Below are 17280 nucleotides of genomic sequence, written 5' to 3'. Positions count from 1 at the left end.
ACATCATATGAAAGCTCAATAAATAAGCTTTCTATTGATGTATAGTTTGTTAGGATAGGACAATATTTGGCCGAGATACATCTATTTGAAAATCTGGAATCTAAGGGTGCAAAAAAATCAAAATACTGAGAAAATCACCTTTAAAGTTGTCCAAATTAAGTTCTTAACAATGCATATTACTAATCAAAAATTACATTTTGATAAGTTTACAGTAGGAATTTTACAAAAAATCTTAATGTAACATGATCTTTACTTAATTTCCTAATGATTTTTGACATAAAAGAAAAATCAATAATTTTGACCCATGCAATGTATTTTTGGCTATTGCTACAAATATACCCCAGCGACTTAAGACTGGTTTTGTGGTCCAGGGTCACAAATGTTAGTGGGTGGTCCGTCAGACGTTTAAAATGCATGATATTTCCGCTTATTGTGCATGCCAATTAAAACTTAAAAAGTATCTGACGCTATGGCAAGCCGTTTTAGCATTAAATACTCTTTGCTATACTAGTATGGCAAGCCGTTTTAGCATTCCATCCTTGTTTGTCTTTTATGTTCTAAAACATTCCTTCATTATTGTAATTATTGGTGAACATAGTCGATCCGGAAGCTCACATTGTGTTGAACTATAGATCTGCAATTTTCAGAACTTATAAGTGACACTACCCAACAGCAAAATACTTACTGACCTACATTAATTTGTTAAAAGACTACTTTTTTCCCTTTTTTTGACTAAAACTAGACTAAAACCTTTTTGACTTTTCGTCGACTAAAATTTGACTAAATCTATCACATATAGAAGTGACTAAAATTTGACTAAAACTAAGAAGCATTTTAGTCCATAAGACTAAGACTAAATCTAAGATGGTTGTCAAAAACAACACTGAATGGGCGGAGTCTTAATGTAAGCTATTGAATGTGATGAGCATGTAGAGAGGAATCGGGTGTTTTATTTTTTTCTAAAAATTAGGGGTTCAGGAGTTATTACCATTTTAATGTTGAATTTTTGAACTAGTGGTGGCACTATAGAGTTAGTCATATGGCGCTTTTCCACTACACAGTACCAGCTCGCCTCGGCTCGACTCGGCTCGACTCGACTCGGCTCTGTTTGGTTTTCCACTGTGTAAAAGTTGTACCTGTACCGGCTTCCAGGTACTTTTTTTCGTACCACCTCCGGCGAGGTTCCAAGCGAGCTGAGGCGATACTAAATGTGACGTGAAAACACAGCAGACTGCTGATTGGTCAGAGAGAAACGTCACTATTCACTGCGTCATCATTGCACGCGCCAGCAATAGTATCCAGAATAACCCCGTCATTTTTAAAAAGTTTGGCCAGAGATTGCGTGACATATCCAATCCATTATATATTATGGCAACTCGGAAGAATACGCCGTGGTCAAACAAGGAGGTTCAGACAGCGGGTGTGTGTCGCGTAGAAGATTACATCACGGCAGTTTCTTGCAGCGTCGCTCCAGGTACTATTGTGGAGGTATAGGTACAATTTACAGTGGAAAACCAAACAGAGCCGAGTCGAGCCGAGTCGAGTCGAGCCGAGGCGAGCTGGTACTGTGTAGTGGAAAAGCGCTAATAGAGACCCCAAAGTTGGCCAGATCATTATTCAGGACCACCACTACAAGGCTGACATTCCACTCATAGGCCTCCCATTGGCCAACAACAATAAGAAAACATACAGTCACAGTATTTGTTTATTAATATAGTCACAGTTATTGTTTATTGACCTTACTGTCATCTCGTCATCGTCTTGTTTAGACCATGGGAAAAAAGCTTGCCAGCAAACATTTTTCGTCATAGTTTAACTAAAAAACATTCAGAACACCTTTGCAAAAACATAGCATGGGCAAACACAACTCACGTTATCTTCAGAAGATGGAAAAAGTCGACTGCAAACATTTGACCTCCCCCTGAACTAGTTGCCTGTGTTATTGTGAGCGTTAATCTCATGATATATTCATATCAGGGCTGAGGAAGGTGATGGTGCGCGCTCATCGGCAGGCCTGGTGTTGGCAGGACGAGTGGTACGGTCTGACCATGGAGGACATCCGGCAGCTGGAGCTGGAGACGCAGCTGGCTCTGGCACAGAAGATGGCACAATACAGCTGCAACGAAGAAGGCAGCGAGAACAACGGCACCGTCACCAGCCCCGAGAAAGAGCACGAAGCCAAGGAGGCCATCAGCTCCATCGAATCCGAGGGGACGACGAGGAACATGGGGGACACGCTGCAGGCGCGAGGAGAGCTGACCAAGCAGTGGTCCACCTCGTCCAGGTCCTCACGTTCCTCGAAGAGAGGGGGTAAGTCCACGTTGACATAACATGTACACTGCCATTCAAAAGTTTGGGATCAGTACGATTTTTTTGTGTTTTTTAAATAACTTTCTTATGTTCATCAAGGCTGCATTTATTTGATCAAAAATACAGAAAAAAATTATACTGTGAAATATTATTATGATGTGAAATTGTGTTTTTCTATTTTAATATAATTAAAATCTGATTTCTTTTTCTAATTTCTGTGATCAAAGCTGAATTTTTTGCATAATTACTCCAGTCCTCAGTGTCACATCTAATATGCTGATTTATTATGTTATGTTTGGGGTTAGTACATTTTTGAAAGATATTAATACTTTTATTCAGCAAGGATGTTACATTGATAAAAGTGATAGCAAAGACTTATATTGTTAGAAAAAGATTTATATTTTGAATAAATTCTGTTCTTTTTAACTTTTTACTCATCAGGGATCCTGAAAAAAGTATCACAGGTTCCAAAAAAATATTTGGCAGCACAACTATTGCCAACATTAATGATTATAATATTAATAAATCAGCATATTAGAATGATTTCTGAATATTTCTTTTTAAAATACTATTTTAGTATTAACAAATTATTAATGTAACTGTATTATACTTATAATATATATATAATATAATTGTATATTATATAGAAATGTATTATGTATATAAATTAATTGTTTAAAAGTGTATGTTTATATTATTATACATATGTATTATATATGTATATATTATTATAATAAATTAAGAATTAATTAATTGTGGTTTAATACAATTGTTTATAATAAAATCTTAAAATATTTTAAAAGTTTTTTCAAATTGTAATATTTCCTTTTTAAATATTGTTTATTATACTATTGTCTATTTGAATATATTTTAAAATATAATTTATTCATGTGATTTCAAAGCTGAATTTCTAGCATGATCACATGGTCCTTCAGAAATCATTCTAATATTCTGATTTGCTGCTCAAAAAAATATTATTAGTAGTAGTAGTAGTAATATGTTGAGTTTTATCAGGTTTCTTTGATGAATAGAAAGTTCAGAAGAACAGCATTTATCTCAAACAGAAATCTTTAGTAACATTAAAAATATCTTTATCATCACTTTTGATAAATTTAAAGCATCTATGCTAAATAAAAGTATTAATTTCTTTTTCTTTTTCAAAATAAAAGAAAAAATTATACTGACTCTAACTTTATTTTAGATAAATGCTGATCATGGATCTCTTATTTCTAATGTGCTCAACTGTTTTAGATATTGATAATAGTAATCAGAAATGTTTCTGGAGCAGCAAATCAGCATATTACAGTGATTTCTGAAGGATCATGTGACATTGAAGACTGCAGTAATGATGCTAAAAGTTCAGCTTTGATCACAGGAATATATTATATTTTAAAATATATTCAATAGAAAGCAAATATTTCAAAATTTGATTGTTTTTGCTGTAATTTGGATCAAATGCTTGGTGAGCAGAAGAGACTTCTTTAAAAAGGGAAATGATCTATTATTTGTCTTTAATGTGTTGTGTTCAGGAAGTCCTTCACGCCACAGCATTTCTGAGTGGCGCATGCAGAGCATCGCCAGAGATTCGGAGGACAGCACAGACGACGAGTTCTTCGACGCTCATGGTAATACACGATTGATCCTCAGTTTCAGAAGGTGCTTATTGCAGTCTGTTATTTACTAAAGTCTGAATCCTTGTTCCTCAGAGGACTTCTCTGACAACGAGGAGATCTTCGCCAAGGAGATCACCAAATGGAGCTCCAACGATCTGATGGATAAAATCGAGACGGCGGAGGCAGAGGAAGCCCAGGGTACGTGGAGATTATCTGCACCCATCTGATATGCTCTCAGATTGTAGGGGGTACTTTGGGCTCCCGAGGCGGGTGATGCAAAGCATTTTTCTGACGCTTTGGTTTTGTAATGCATAAGCCGAGGCCCCTGGAAGGAGTTTTTTCCATTCATCCTCCAAATACAGAGATTTTCACATCTTTAATAGGATTAGCGGTAAAGGAGCCCCATTGACTGTGAGGAGGTTAGGGTCTGTGTCAAACAGTGTGAGATTATACAACACTAATTACACTGAATTCCATGCTGTTTGCAAGACGGATCTCGCTGCTCGCTGGACTCACAGGCCAAGGAGGGTTTTACACTTATGAAACCCATGTTCAAATTAAAGTCTAACACTAGGTTTCTTTCAATAATAATAGATTTCTAAAAGAATCATGTTATTTTACCATTTATTAATATATTTGATTTATAAAAGTATAGTTTTTGTATATTATTATTATTATTATTATTATTATCATCATCATTAGTAGTAGTAGTAGTAGTAGCAATTTGCTTATTTTAATAATTTCATACTTACTATTTCGTATTTCATACTTAATATTTTAGTATCAATTTAGTATTAATATTAATATATTACGTAAAATGGATGTTTAATAAATTTCATGGATTTAATATTTATAAATTGAGTTTACACACATGTAATATATTATTAATATTAATACAATTAAGTGCGTGTATATATTAATTAAATTTCAAATTATTGAAACGTATTCATAAATTATTTTAATACATTATTATTATTATTATTATCAATAGTTCTGTACTATTAATATTGATAAAATTATTTTTATTTGACATTTTTTTCTTTTATTTTTTATTTTTATAACATTTATAATAATTTATATTTATTTCTATATAGTAATAATTAAGTATTAATATTAATATATGAAGTAATATCTAAATATATTATTACATTTTATTTTAATTTAATTATTAATTTCACATTTATAAAATGAGTTTACGCACACACACATTATTATTATTATTATTATTATTATTATTATTAAAATTAAAAGTGTTTATATATTTGTATTAATAATTTAAAAAATAATTATTTAACATTGTTTATAATTAATAATTCTGTACTTTATCAGTGTTAATACAATTATTTTTATTTATGTTTTTCTTTTGCATCAATGCAGATTAGTTTGAGAGAATAATTAATACTTATATTTAATAACAATTATTATTGAATATTATTTTAATTTAAATATTCATTTAATATTTTTACATTGAGTTTACATACACATGTAATATATTATTATTAGTATTATTAGTATTAATAAAATTAAAAGTATGTGTATATATTTTTTAAATAATTAAATAATTTTATACATTATTTATTATTATCAATAATTCTATACTTTATTCATATAAATATATTTTTATATTCATTTAACTTTTTTTCTTCAGTGCAGATTAGTATGAGAGAATAATTAATATGTATATTTAATACCATAATGCTAATTTTTTACTTTCTATGTAGTAGTTATTTAGTATTAATATTAATATACATTATATTCATATGAAATATATTATAAAATATTATTTTAATGTAATTATTGATTAAATTTATACATAGAGTTTACAGACACATGTAATATAACATTATTAATATTATTATTAATAACACTAAAAATGTGTATATATTTTTATTAATAATGTAATTATTTTGAAACGTGTAGTATTTTCACAATTCTATACTTTATTAATATTAATACAATTATTAATAATTAATTTTGACATTTTTATTTTAATTTGTTTCTTTTGCATCAATGAAGATGAGTTTGCGAGAATAAATTTAATAGTATAAAATATGTGAATATTAGTAATTAATAATCAATAATCAATCAGATGTATTTAATCAAATATATGTATATAAATAAATATGTATACAGTATAAATAAATTAATTCAAAATTTATTTTATTATACTTAATAAATTGATCATTAATTCATTCTAATTAAAAATTAATTGTAATACTTTATTATTTTAATTAATAGTTTTGTTTTTATTAATAAAAGTAAAACCTTTTTTATTATGTTATTTTTTGTTTTTCATCAGTGCATATGCTTTTTCATTGTGATGCATATATGAATTTTTTTTTGTCCCCCTGCATTAATTTTAGATTTCAATTTTGTGTTTCTAGGTGACTATCAAGAATCGGGTGGAGAGTTTTCTGGGACTGCCTGCGTGGAGCGACTCAATGAGGTATGTCTGCAGTTGTGTATCTTCAAGCACACTTTCCCATTGAAGTTAATAGAAATATACTACAACATAAACGTTACGTAATATATTTATGCAGCAGTGTCATACTGTTAATGCAGCTGCAGCAGTGAAAAATGCATTGATCTGTTCTCAAGCTAATGGAGCAGAAATTGTGCAATGGTCACGCTGTGTTTATGCTAACGTAAAAACATCAGAAAAAAAGCATTAGAGCTTCTCTGAGGGTATGTTATGCAACAGCGCTTTCATTTTGCATCAGCGCCACACTATCACTGAACAATCCCTCTGACCTTTGACAAAATGAAACGGCGGTCTGTCACTGCAAAGGTCGACTCAGCATATAGTCATAAGGTCAAGTTCTCATGGTGTGAAGGGTTTGATGGGGACGTGTGGTGGACGAGCACGATCAGGGGTCCAGGGCCTTTGGGATGATCTCAGCGCTCTTTAACTCTGCTCCGCAGAGACGCAGGTCCATGCGGCGCCGCAGCGTCCGTAAGCGTCGGCGTACAGCACGCAAACGCCCAGCTGTGAGTCACAGCGACACATCTGTTCACATCCGCTTGACATGTAGAGTTATGCAGTTATTCATACAGATTGTGTTGTGTTTGCTTACAGTATAGCTGATTTTTACCTTACAACACCATTGTATGGTATCAGAAACAGTGAACAGTGTTATTTTATAAAGTAGACACACTCTTCAGATGTAGACATTTAGTTCTTCTTAGAGATTTGAATAGAATAATCTTTAATAAGACAACAGTGATGCTCGCTTTTTTCGCAGTCTGGGTTCTGGAGGTGTTTTTCCCATTTGTCTAGTTCATAGGACAAATCAAACAGCTCAAAAACATTACAAAATGTATGTTTCTGGTGCTCTGAATGTTTCTGGTGCAGTTTGTGAACATAATGCAGACTGGATTTATTATTATTCAATTAGTTTTATATTTCTAAAAAATCAATCATTTTTAGCCATTATAGAGGAGAAGATAAGGTATCAGTAAAACACATGCATTAACTAGTGCAACCTTACCGTAGAGTGTTATTTTCAATAGTATTAAATAAATTAATAATTTATTTCGTATGTATGTATGTATGTATGTATGTATGTATGTGTATATGTATATAGTTATTAATAGTTATATTAAGTTATATTTATATGAATAATTATAGTTATTCATTTTTTTATCGATTATTTATAAGTATTATTAAGAAGTATATTAAAAATATGAATGTTAATTTTTAGTAAAATTAAAATTAACAAGTATATATTTATATAATTATAATAATATTAATACATAATTGATAAAACATTATTTAATTACACACGTGTGTGTGTGTGTGTGTGTGTGTGTGTGTGTGTGTGTGTGTGTGTGTGTGTGTATGTATACACACACACACACACACATATGTGTGTGTAATTAAATAATGTTTTATCAATTATGTATTAATATTATTACAAGTGTATAAAAGTATGATTTATGCTTACAATTGCTTTCAAGATTTTAATATTATTGAACACATTTTATGTTTGTATAATACATAAATATATAAAATAAACATTTATAGACTATATATCATCATATCATTTCAGTAATTACAATTTATATATCTCTGTGTGTGTATAATTAAATTATAATATAAATAATTATTATTCATTTAATAATATTAATAAGTATATAAAAATATGAATTATGCTGTTAATTTCAATACTATAATTAATAAAAAAAAATAATAAAAAAAAAAATATATATATATATATATATATAGTTATTTTATAAATTGCTTACAAGTGTTACTTTCAATATTAAATTTCAATATATAAATATATATAAATATTAAAATGAAGCTTTTATATATTTGTATATGTAAATATATAAAATAAACATATTTATATAATATTTATATATGTATGTGTGTGTGTGTGTGTGTGTGTGTGTGTGTGTGTGTGTGTGTGTGTGTGTTTATGTAATAAAATTATTTTTACAAATTATTTAATAATATTATTAAGAGAATATAAAATATAAATTATGCTGTTAATTTCAATATTAAAATGTGTGTGTATGTGTGTGTGTGTGTGTGTGTGTATATATATATATATATTAGCATATTTATATATGTAATATTTATCGAATAATAATATTAAGAGTATATAAAATAAGAATTGTACCTAATGCAATATAGGTACCTAATTTTAGCTCTGGTCATCTGAGTCGACACACTTGTGACGTTGTTTCTACACAGACGTACGTCCATGTTTCTCACGGCAGGTCTGTGTTGAAAGATTTATATCTTCAAACTAAAAATCGATTAATCTATGGAGATCTTGAATGGGATTTGTACTTCCGGAAGCCAGCTGTTGCGGTCTGTACCGTGTTGTTTGTTAGTAAGTCGTCCGCTTTCACAATAGCATGTTGTAATGAGTGTGTGGGTGTTTTAAATGAACCGTATGCAGCTGCAGAAACAGCTGTCCAAATGTGTCCCGCAGGACTGCTCCTCACAGCAGTGCTTACAGCCGTCCAAGATCCACGTCCTCATCCTGGTCCTGCACGGCGGCAACATCCTGGATACGGGCAGCGGGGACCAGAACAGCAAGCAGGCGACGTCAACACCATCAGCGGCGCATTCGATGCTGTGATGCGGGTTCATTACCCCTCTGCTTTGGGCCGTATCGCCATCCGCCTGGTCCCGTGTCCGGCCGTGTGTGTGGAGGCCTTCTCTCTGGTGTCAAAGTGAGCATAAACACACACTCAACCCATCACCAGGAGAATAAATACAAATCTGGTAGTCATTAGGTAGTGTTAAGGTGGAACTTAAACTGGCAACACTTTTAACTTTTTAACTTTTCAGTAGATTATCGCTTAATAATGGTTCCAGAAAGTTATTTTATTTTATCTCATTTGATTTTTAATAATGATTTTATTATTACTAAATTGTAAAAATAAATATTTTTATTTAGTTTATTATAAAAAATATATCAAAATTATTGCTTAATAATATTTCCAGAATTTAATTTCAGTTCATTTATTTGTCTGTTTGTTTTAATAGTTATTTATTTTTATGACGAAGTATTTTTTTTTTTAAGATTTATTTTTTGGCGTTTTTGCCTTTATTATGATAGGACAGATCAGAATTGACAGGAAACATAGTGGGAGAGAGATAGGGGGCGAGATCGGGAAAGGTCCTCGAGCCGGGATTCGAACACGGGACGGCCGGAGCGCAACCGCGCTATATGTCGACGCGCTGCCCACAAGGCTATTGGTGCCGACGACGAAGTATTGTTTAATAATGTTTCCAGAAAGTCATGTATTTATTTATTTATTAATAAATACTTTTATTATTATGGCATCTGGTAGTCACTAGGTAGTGTTGGGGTGTAACTTAAACTGGCAACTCTTTTAACTTTTTAATTTTTCAGTAGATTGCTTAGAATTAGTTTCAGAAAGTCCCTGCAATTATATTAAATTTTATTGTAATGGTTTTATTCTTACCAAATAGTAATAATAAATAATTGTATTTATTTGGTATAAAATAAATAGATTAGAATTATTACTTATAATTTTTCAGTGACAATTATTGCTGCTTAATAGTTTCAATAAGCCCCTGCATTTTTATTTTATATTATTTTGTTTTTTTAATGATTTTATTATTATTAAATAGTAATAAGGAATAATGCTATTTCTTTAATATTTATTTTTCAGTAGATTGACAGTTATCACTTAATAATGATTCCAGAAAGTCTCTGTGTTTTTTATTATATTTTATTATTCTTTTATTCCATTTCATTTAATTATTTATTATATTAATTTTATTATTAGTTAAATACTTATTATTTATTATTTATATTATTATATTTTTTATTATTATATTATTATTTATTAAATAGTAATAAATAATTTTTTTAGTTGGTAAAGAATACATATTGCTTAATTATGGTTCCAGAACCATTCCCTTCAATTAATAAATGTATTTATTTTAAATACATACTTTTATTTATTTGGTAGAGAAAAAAATAGATTAAAATTATTGCTTCATAATATTTATGAAAATAATTAATTAATTAATTAATTTATTTATTTATTACTAAATAAACAATACTTTTATTGATTTCGTATTATAAAGATTGCTTAATAATATATATTTTTTGGTTTGTTTATTTGTTCTAATAATTATTTATTATCATGAAGTAATAAATATAAATATAAAAAATAGAATTATATTTTAATGATGTAATTATTTATTTATTTATTTATTTCATATATATATATATATATATATATATATATATATATATTAGGGCTGTCCCCGAATAGTCGAAGATTCGATGCATCGATATGCGGAGCCTGATTCGACCACCGATCTCACAGTCAAATCTTCGCGGGTGAAACGAGCATCATACCATTTTGCCAATATGGGGGTGCTCAATGTCTAATTGCACACAGAACTACTGGTTTTACCGGTTATATTAAGTTATATACAGCCTTTGATTATGATAATGCAGTAAAAACAAAAGTGAAAAGAAAGAAGCGTTCAATAAATATTTTTAACGTGTTTGTGAATAAATCCAACCACCCCTGTGACTAATTTAATTTTCACTTTCCCTGATGCATGACGAGATGAGGACCATCTTGACGGCAGGGATGGCGGCGATCACACCGAACGCGTTTTTGCAGTTGGAGGCGCCTCTTTTGAATGGTTTTCTGTTGTCAGTGAGCGTTCTGCACGCTGTTTATGCGCCCCCGGCGCCTCGCGTTTTCGCCGCCTGCTGCGCCTCGCGTTTTGCAGGAGCGCTCTGAGCGCCTGAAGTTGGAAAAAAAAATCAACTCTGAGCGGAAAAACGCCCAACGTCATTCGCGTTCTTTTCCATTGTCCAATCGAATGAATGGAGAGGCGGGCCTTCTGTTGTGATGGCGAAAGTTTACCGTTGCTTAAAAAGTCCGGAGACTCCAAGAAATGGAGGAGAAACCTTTGGTGTCTATCGTGGGTAACCCGGAGCTGTATTATTTAGATTTTAGAGCGCTCGCGCTATAATCCTTTGAATTGACTGACAGGACAGCTGTTTTGGTCGTTGCTTAGCAACATAAAAAAACCGCAGCACACTGCTCTTTCATTAAAAGTCACCAAAAAAGGCAGTGCTGTGCGCCTCGCGTTTTTAGAACTAAAAGACGCGTTCTGTGTTTTTATTTAAACCTAAATAAGTTTGTCTGTCAGTTGGCAGGCAGTTTTGGTCGCTTATAAAATAAAATAAAAATAGTTTTACCCTCCTGCTGACTATAGTGTCGTGCCCCTCCCAACCCATTCACACACGCACATAAGCCTAGATGATTCGACTATCGGTCGACTATAGAAAGATTCGAAAATTCTGATTCGACTATGAAAATTCATAGTCGGGGACAGACCTATATATATATATATATATATATATATATATATTTTTTTTTTTTTGCATAATAATGTTTCAAGAAAGTCCCTCCAATTAATTACCTAGTTAATTAATTAATTAATTGAATAATAATAATAATAATTATTATTATTATTATTATTACTTCACAATAATATATATATATATATATATATATATATATATATATATATATATATATATATATATATATATTTTTTTTTTATTATTATTATTATTTTTTTTAATGATGTTGTTTATATGTATATTTAAAATTTTAATTATATTTATTATGTTTTTATTAGTTGGTATACAGTGTAAATGTACTCCCAAACATTCAGCACCTTTTGGCAAATGTAGTCAATCATATGAGTGTTGCATGAATACAGCAGAAAGACTAGTATGCTAGTATGCCGTCCCACATGCTAATCCAGTGTATAAAACTGTTTGTGTCTGGTAGTGACCCAGCATGCTCTCTGTTCTTGTGTCCTTGACACAGTTTGAGTCCCTACAGCTATGACGAAGGCTGCCTCTCCAACAGTCAGGATCACATCCCTCTGGCCGCCCTGCCCCTATTGGCCACCTCTGCACCACAGTACCAGGACGCCGTGGCAACGGTCATAGTGCGAGCCAATCAGGTCTACGGTGACTTCATCAAATCCCTGGAGGGAGCCACTTTCACTGGACAGGTCAGTGCTTTGGGTTTGCTCTCTGTGTTTATTTATGGATTATTTAAAAACTGTGTGCCAGAGAAACATGCATCTAGTTTTAGTCTGTTTGATGAAGAGTCTAACAATAACTTTTGGGATTAATGTGTTTTATTTACAGAAGAAGAACATGAAATTATGTGTTCTTAAACAAAATGATATCATTATTTTAATGTCATTGAGAATTGATTGGACTTCACATTTTTGTAAACTGGACGATAAAAGCTGAAAAATTCCATAGATTTTCACTGATCGAATCTTTAAATGTTTGACTTTTCAAATGCCAACTGTCAAACATTCAAATCTATCTAGATTAGCAACTAGCTATACATGTAATGTTCTAAAACATGCTAGCAACATGTTAAATTGTGCTAACAAAATGACAAAACGTAAGCCATGTGCTAAATAATGCTAGAAACATGCTAGCATGTTAAATTGTTAGCAACATGTTAAAACTTGCTAGCAATGTGTCATGCTAGAAACAAGCAAGCAATTATATTTGTTAAATCATGCAAGCAGCATGTTATAATATGGTAGCAGTGTGTTAAATAATGCTAGCAAAATGTTAAAACTTGTTAGCAGTGTGCTAAATCATGCTGGCAGCATGTTATAACATGTTAACAGTGTGTTAACTAATGCTAACAGCATGTTATACCATGTTAGCAGTGTGCTAAAGCATGCTATCAGTACGTTAAAACATGTTAGCAATGTGTTACAACATGTAAACATGTTAAAACATGCAAGCAGTATGTTAAAACATGTTAGCAATGTGTTAAAAAATGCCAAAAACATGTTAAAACATGCAAGCAGTATGTTAAAACATGTTAGCAATGTGTTACAACATGTAAACATGTTAAAACATGTTAGCAATGTGTTAGAAATGCCCAAAACATGTTAAAACACGCAAGCAGTGGTAAATCATGCTAGCAGCATGTTATAACATGGTAGCAGTGTGTTAAATGCTAGCAATATGTTAAAATATGTTAGCAATGTGTTAAAACATGTTAAAACATGCAAGCAGTGTGTTAAAACATGTTAGGAATGTGTTAAATAATTTCAAAAACACGTTAAAACATGCCAGCAGTGTTACATCATGCTAGCAGCATATTAAAACATGGTAGCAGTGTGTTAAATTATGCTAGCAATATGTTAAAATGTGATAGCAATGTGTTAAAACATGTTAACAGTGTGTTAAAACATGTACCAATGTGCTAAATAATGTCAATAATGTTAAACAAACGTTTAATTCATGTTAGAAACATCACAGCAAAATGCTAAAACATTAGCAGCATGTTAAAACTTGGTAGTGATATGCTAAATCATGCTAGAAACATTCTAACAGCCTGTTAAAACATGCTGGCAATGTGCTAATTCATGATAAAAATATTAACAAGGTGTTAAATCATGCTCGTAACATGTTAAAACAGGGTAGAAATATGTTAAAACATGTTACTAGTGTTAACTCATGCTAGTAACATGTTAAAACATGCTAGCAATGTACTAATTCAATAGAAACATTAGTAATGTGTTAAATCATGTTAGCGTCATGTAAAAACATGGTAGAAATATGTTAAAACATATTAAAACATGTTACCAGTGTTAAATCATGCCAGTAGCATGTTTCTATGGAATTAGCACATTGCTAGCATGTTTTAACAAGTTAACTAAGGTGTTAAATCATGTTAGTACCATGGTAAAACATGCTAGCAATATGTCAAATTATGGTAAAAACATCTTAGCAACAGTGACGCTATTATGGAAGTTTAAAGTGTTGTGTTAAGTTGTTTTTAAATGATAATTTTTTTCATTCGTTGCCCATCCCATGACTCTCTGTATGTGATGTAATGTTTGTGCGCAGGTGTGTCTGATTGGTGACTGTGTGGGAGGCATTCTGGGATTTGATGCTCTCTGCAGCAGCAACATCACCGTGTCAGAGAGTCAAAACAGCAGCCGACGCGGCAGCATTGTCAGTGTGCAGGTGAAACACACACATCCATAATAAATCACAAACTAACAGATGAGACAAATTGCATCCATTTGTATCTGTATGTCAATAAGTGTTATACATCAAAGACTTTTATTTCAGAAGAGCATGAAAGTGCTGTTTTCCATCACATGAGCCCTGTCATACTAATCACTGCTTCACTTCCTTTGCAGGACAATGACCTGCTGTCACCAGGGATCATTATAAACAGCTCTCACTGCTCGGGCTCTGGCTCGGGTTCGAACTCGGGGTTGTCTCTGGAGGGCAGCCGGCACCTCAGCCGCAGTAATATAGACATTCCACGCTCCAGCGGTCCGGACGACCCCAAAAAACAGCTGCCCCGCAAACGCAGCGACTCATCCACCTACGAGCTTGACACCATTAAACAGCACCAAGCCTTTCTGACCAGGTGAGCAGCAGCTGTAAGGTTGTTTATCATTTAAAGGTGCCATAGAATAGAAAACTGTATTTACCTTGGCATAGTTGAATAATAACAGTTCTGTACATGGACATGACATACCGAAAGTCTTAAACTTCATCGTTTCCTCCTCCTCATATATAAATCTGGTGTTTGCAAAAGACCACTGAAAAATAGGCTAATCCTAATATAACAGCGACTATGACGTAATAGTCTTGGGATCATTAATAGTTACGCCCCCAACATTTGCATCGCCCAATCATCAGAAGTTCTGCAGGAAGGCTATTGTGAAAAAACAAAGCAAAGACAATCGTGAAAATGGCAGATCAGGGGAATAAATGTTATGTTCCAGGTTGTGCAGGGGATGTTAAGTGCAGGGATGGGTTGGTGTCTGTACTCAGAAAGGCAAGGAAAACAAATAACGGGTTCTAATAAAATAAGGCGAGCCACTAAAGGGACACTGTTAGCTTCTTGCTAGCGGTAGCCTGTTACATTGCAGTACATAAGATTTCACTTACCACATAAACAGAGTAAGGAGAGATGATTACGTGGATGATGGCAAATGATTTACAGATCCTGAGTATCACTAACAAGCATCTAAACTTGTAAAATATGTGGTAAGTACTGTCGCTGTAGTGTAACGTTACACAGAGCTCGGCAATTGCAAATCAAAAGTGAAAGTAAAATGATCGCGCATTCAAAACGGCAATTTCAATGACTCGCATATTAATAGCGGCTCAGCTCTGGGATTAAATGTATATTTTCCTCCATGTGCGAGCTACTTAATGAGCCGCTCTGTGAAACAACCAATCCGAGCAGAGCTCATCATTATTATTCAGGAACCTTCCAAATAAGGTAATAACAGACCATTTCATTCTAGGGACAAATCCTAGGGTTGTAAATGCACCTGTAAAACCGTTTCTGGAGAATTTTTGCTCTTTCCTAAGTCATATACCTTCTATGTAGATATCAGAGAACAATTTAAAATATTGTATCAGTGCATTCTATGGCACCTTTAAGTGAATGAATCTGTTTATTTGTTATAATTATGTGCACAATATACTCATGACTGTGTATAGCATTTCTTCAACTTGTTGATTAAGCAGATAATATCAGATTTTATAATTATATTTAATAATATATTTATGGTCATGGATCTAGAAAGAGTAATATTTATTAATTAATTTCTTTTCAGTCCTGGCAGAGAGATGAAAAATCTTTAAAATTCATGCAAATTCCTTTGACAATTATATTATATTATATTATATTATATTATATTATATTATATTATATTATATTATATTATATTATATTATATTATATTATATTATATTATATTATATTATATATATTGTGCTATATTTTTATATTATGGAGAGTAAATATTTAATAAATTAATCAGTCAAAGTGGTTCAAAAATGCATCTGATTTATTAGCAGTTTAGTTTATATATATATATATATATATATATATATATAATATTATTATTATTATTATTATTTTTTTTTTTTAATTAAGATTGTAAAAAAAGTAACAATTATTTTCAGTCAATTAATCTAAATCAAAATTATTATTATTATTTAAATCAACCCTCCACTAAGCATAATTTTATTTTCACAAAACGTGATCTCTTCAAAATGTATTTTTAAAAATATATATATTTATTAGGATTGTAAAACCTTTTAAACTATTCTTTCAGTCAAATTCTTTAAGTCAGTCAAAATGGTTCAAAAATTTAAATGATTCTTAAGCAGATGTATTTAAATCAAAATTATTTAACAGAAAAAAAATCATCCAGTAATCATAATTTATTTGTTTATAGTCATGGATTTTTGTTTTGTTTTTGTTTTATTTTTGACAAAAAGTGTGAAATCTGCAATGGTTTATTTAAAAATGAATATTTATTCGGATTATAAAACATTTTAAATCATTATTTTTAGTCAAATCTTTTAAATTGATTGGTCAAAGTGGTTCAGAAATCTAAATTAATCTTTTGCAGATGATCATAAACATTTTGTTTATTGTCATGATTGGTGATGATGGTTAAAATTGAAAAACGTTTTAAATAATTAATTTGTCAAATTCTTTAAGTAAATCAGTCAAAGTGGTTCTTCTAAATGATTCCTAATCAGTTTATTCTAAATTTTCCAGTAATCATAAATTTTGTATTTATGGTAATGTATTTTTTTTGTCTTGTTTTATTTTTCATAAAATGTGTGAAATCTGCAGTTGTTAATTTGAAAATGAATATTTATTTAACTTCTTAAATCATTCTTTTCAGTCATATCTTGTGCAAGTAAAAATCTAAATGATTCTTTAGGAAAAAAAAAATTCTCTAGTAATAATGAACTTCTTGTTTATAGTCATTTCTGGACAAAAAGTGTGAACTGCG

The 17280-nt window shown here is 31.2% G+C and overlaps 1 protein-coding gene across 1 annotated transcript in view; it reads left to right on the top strand.

The window, feature by feature from the left end:
* Window positions 1-17280, top strand: part of pitpnm2 (phosphatidylinositol transfer protein, membrane-associated 2) — a 112565-nt gene that overhangs the window by 72742 nt on the left and 22543 nt on the right. Inside the window, 9 exon segments of the mRNA XM_073829172.1 lie at window positions 1978-2310; window positions 3840-3935; window positions 4017-4121; window positions 6308-6369; window positions 8867-8975; window positions 8978-9110; window positions 12279-12468; window positions 14345-14464; window positions 14644-14879. Of these exon segments, the coding sequence (XP_073685273.1) occupies window positions 1978-2310; window positions 3840-3935; window positions 4017-4121; window positions 6308-6369; window positions 8867-8975; window positions 8978-9110; window positions 12279-12468; window positions 14345-14464; window positions 14644-14879 (1384 nt within the window).

This window comes from Garra rufa, chromosome 23 (genome assembly GCF_049309525.1).
Source record: "Garra rufa chromosome 23, GarRuf1.0, whole genome shotgun sequence".
Taxonomy (NCBI): Eukaryota; Metazoa; Chordata; class Actinopteri; order Cypriniformes; family Cyprinidae; genus Garra; species Garra rufa.
The sequence above is the reverse complement of the archived record's forward strand: the minus strand, read 5'-3'. Positions and strand labels throughout refer to the sequence as shown.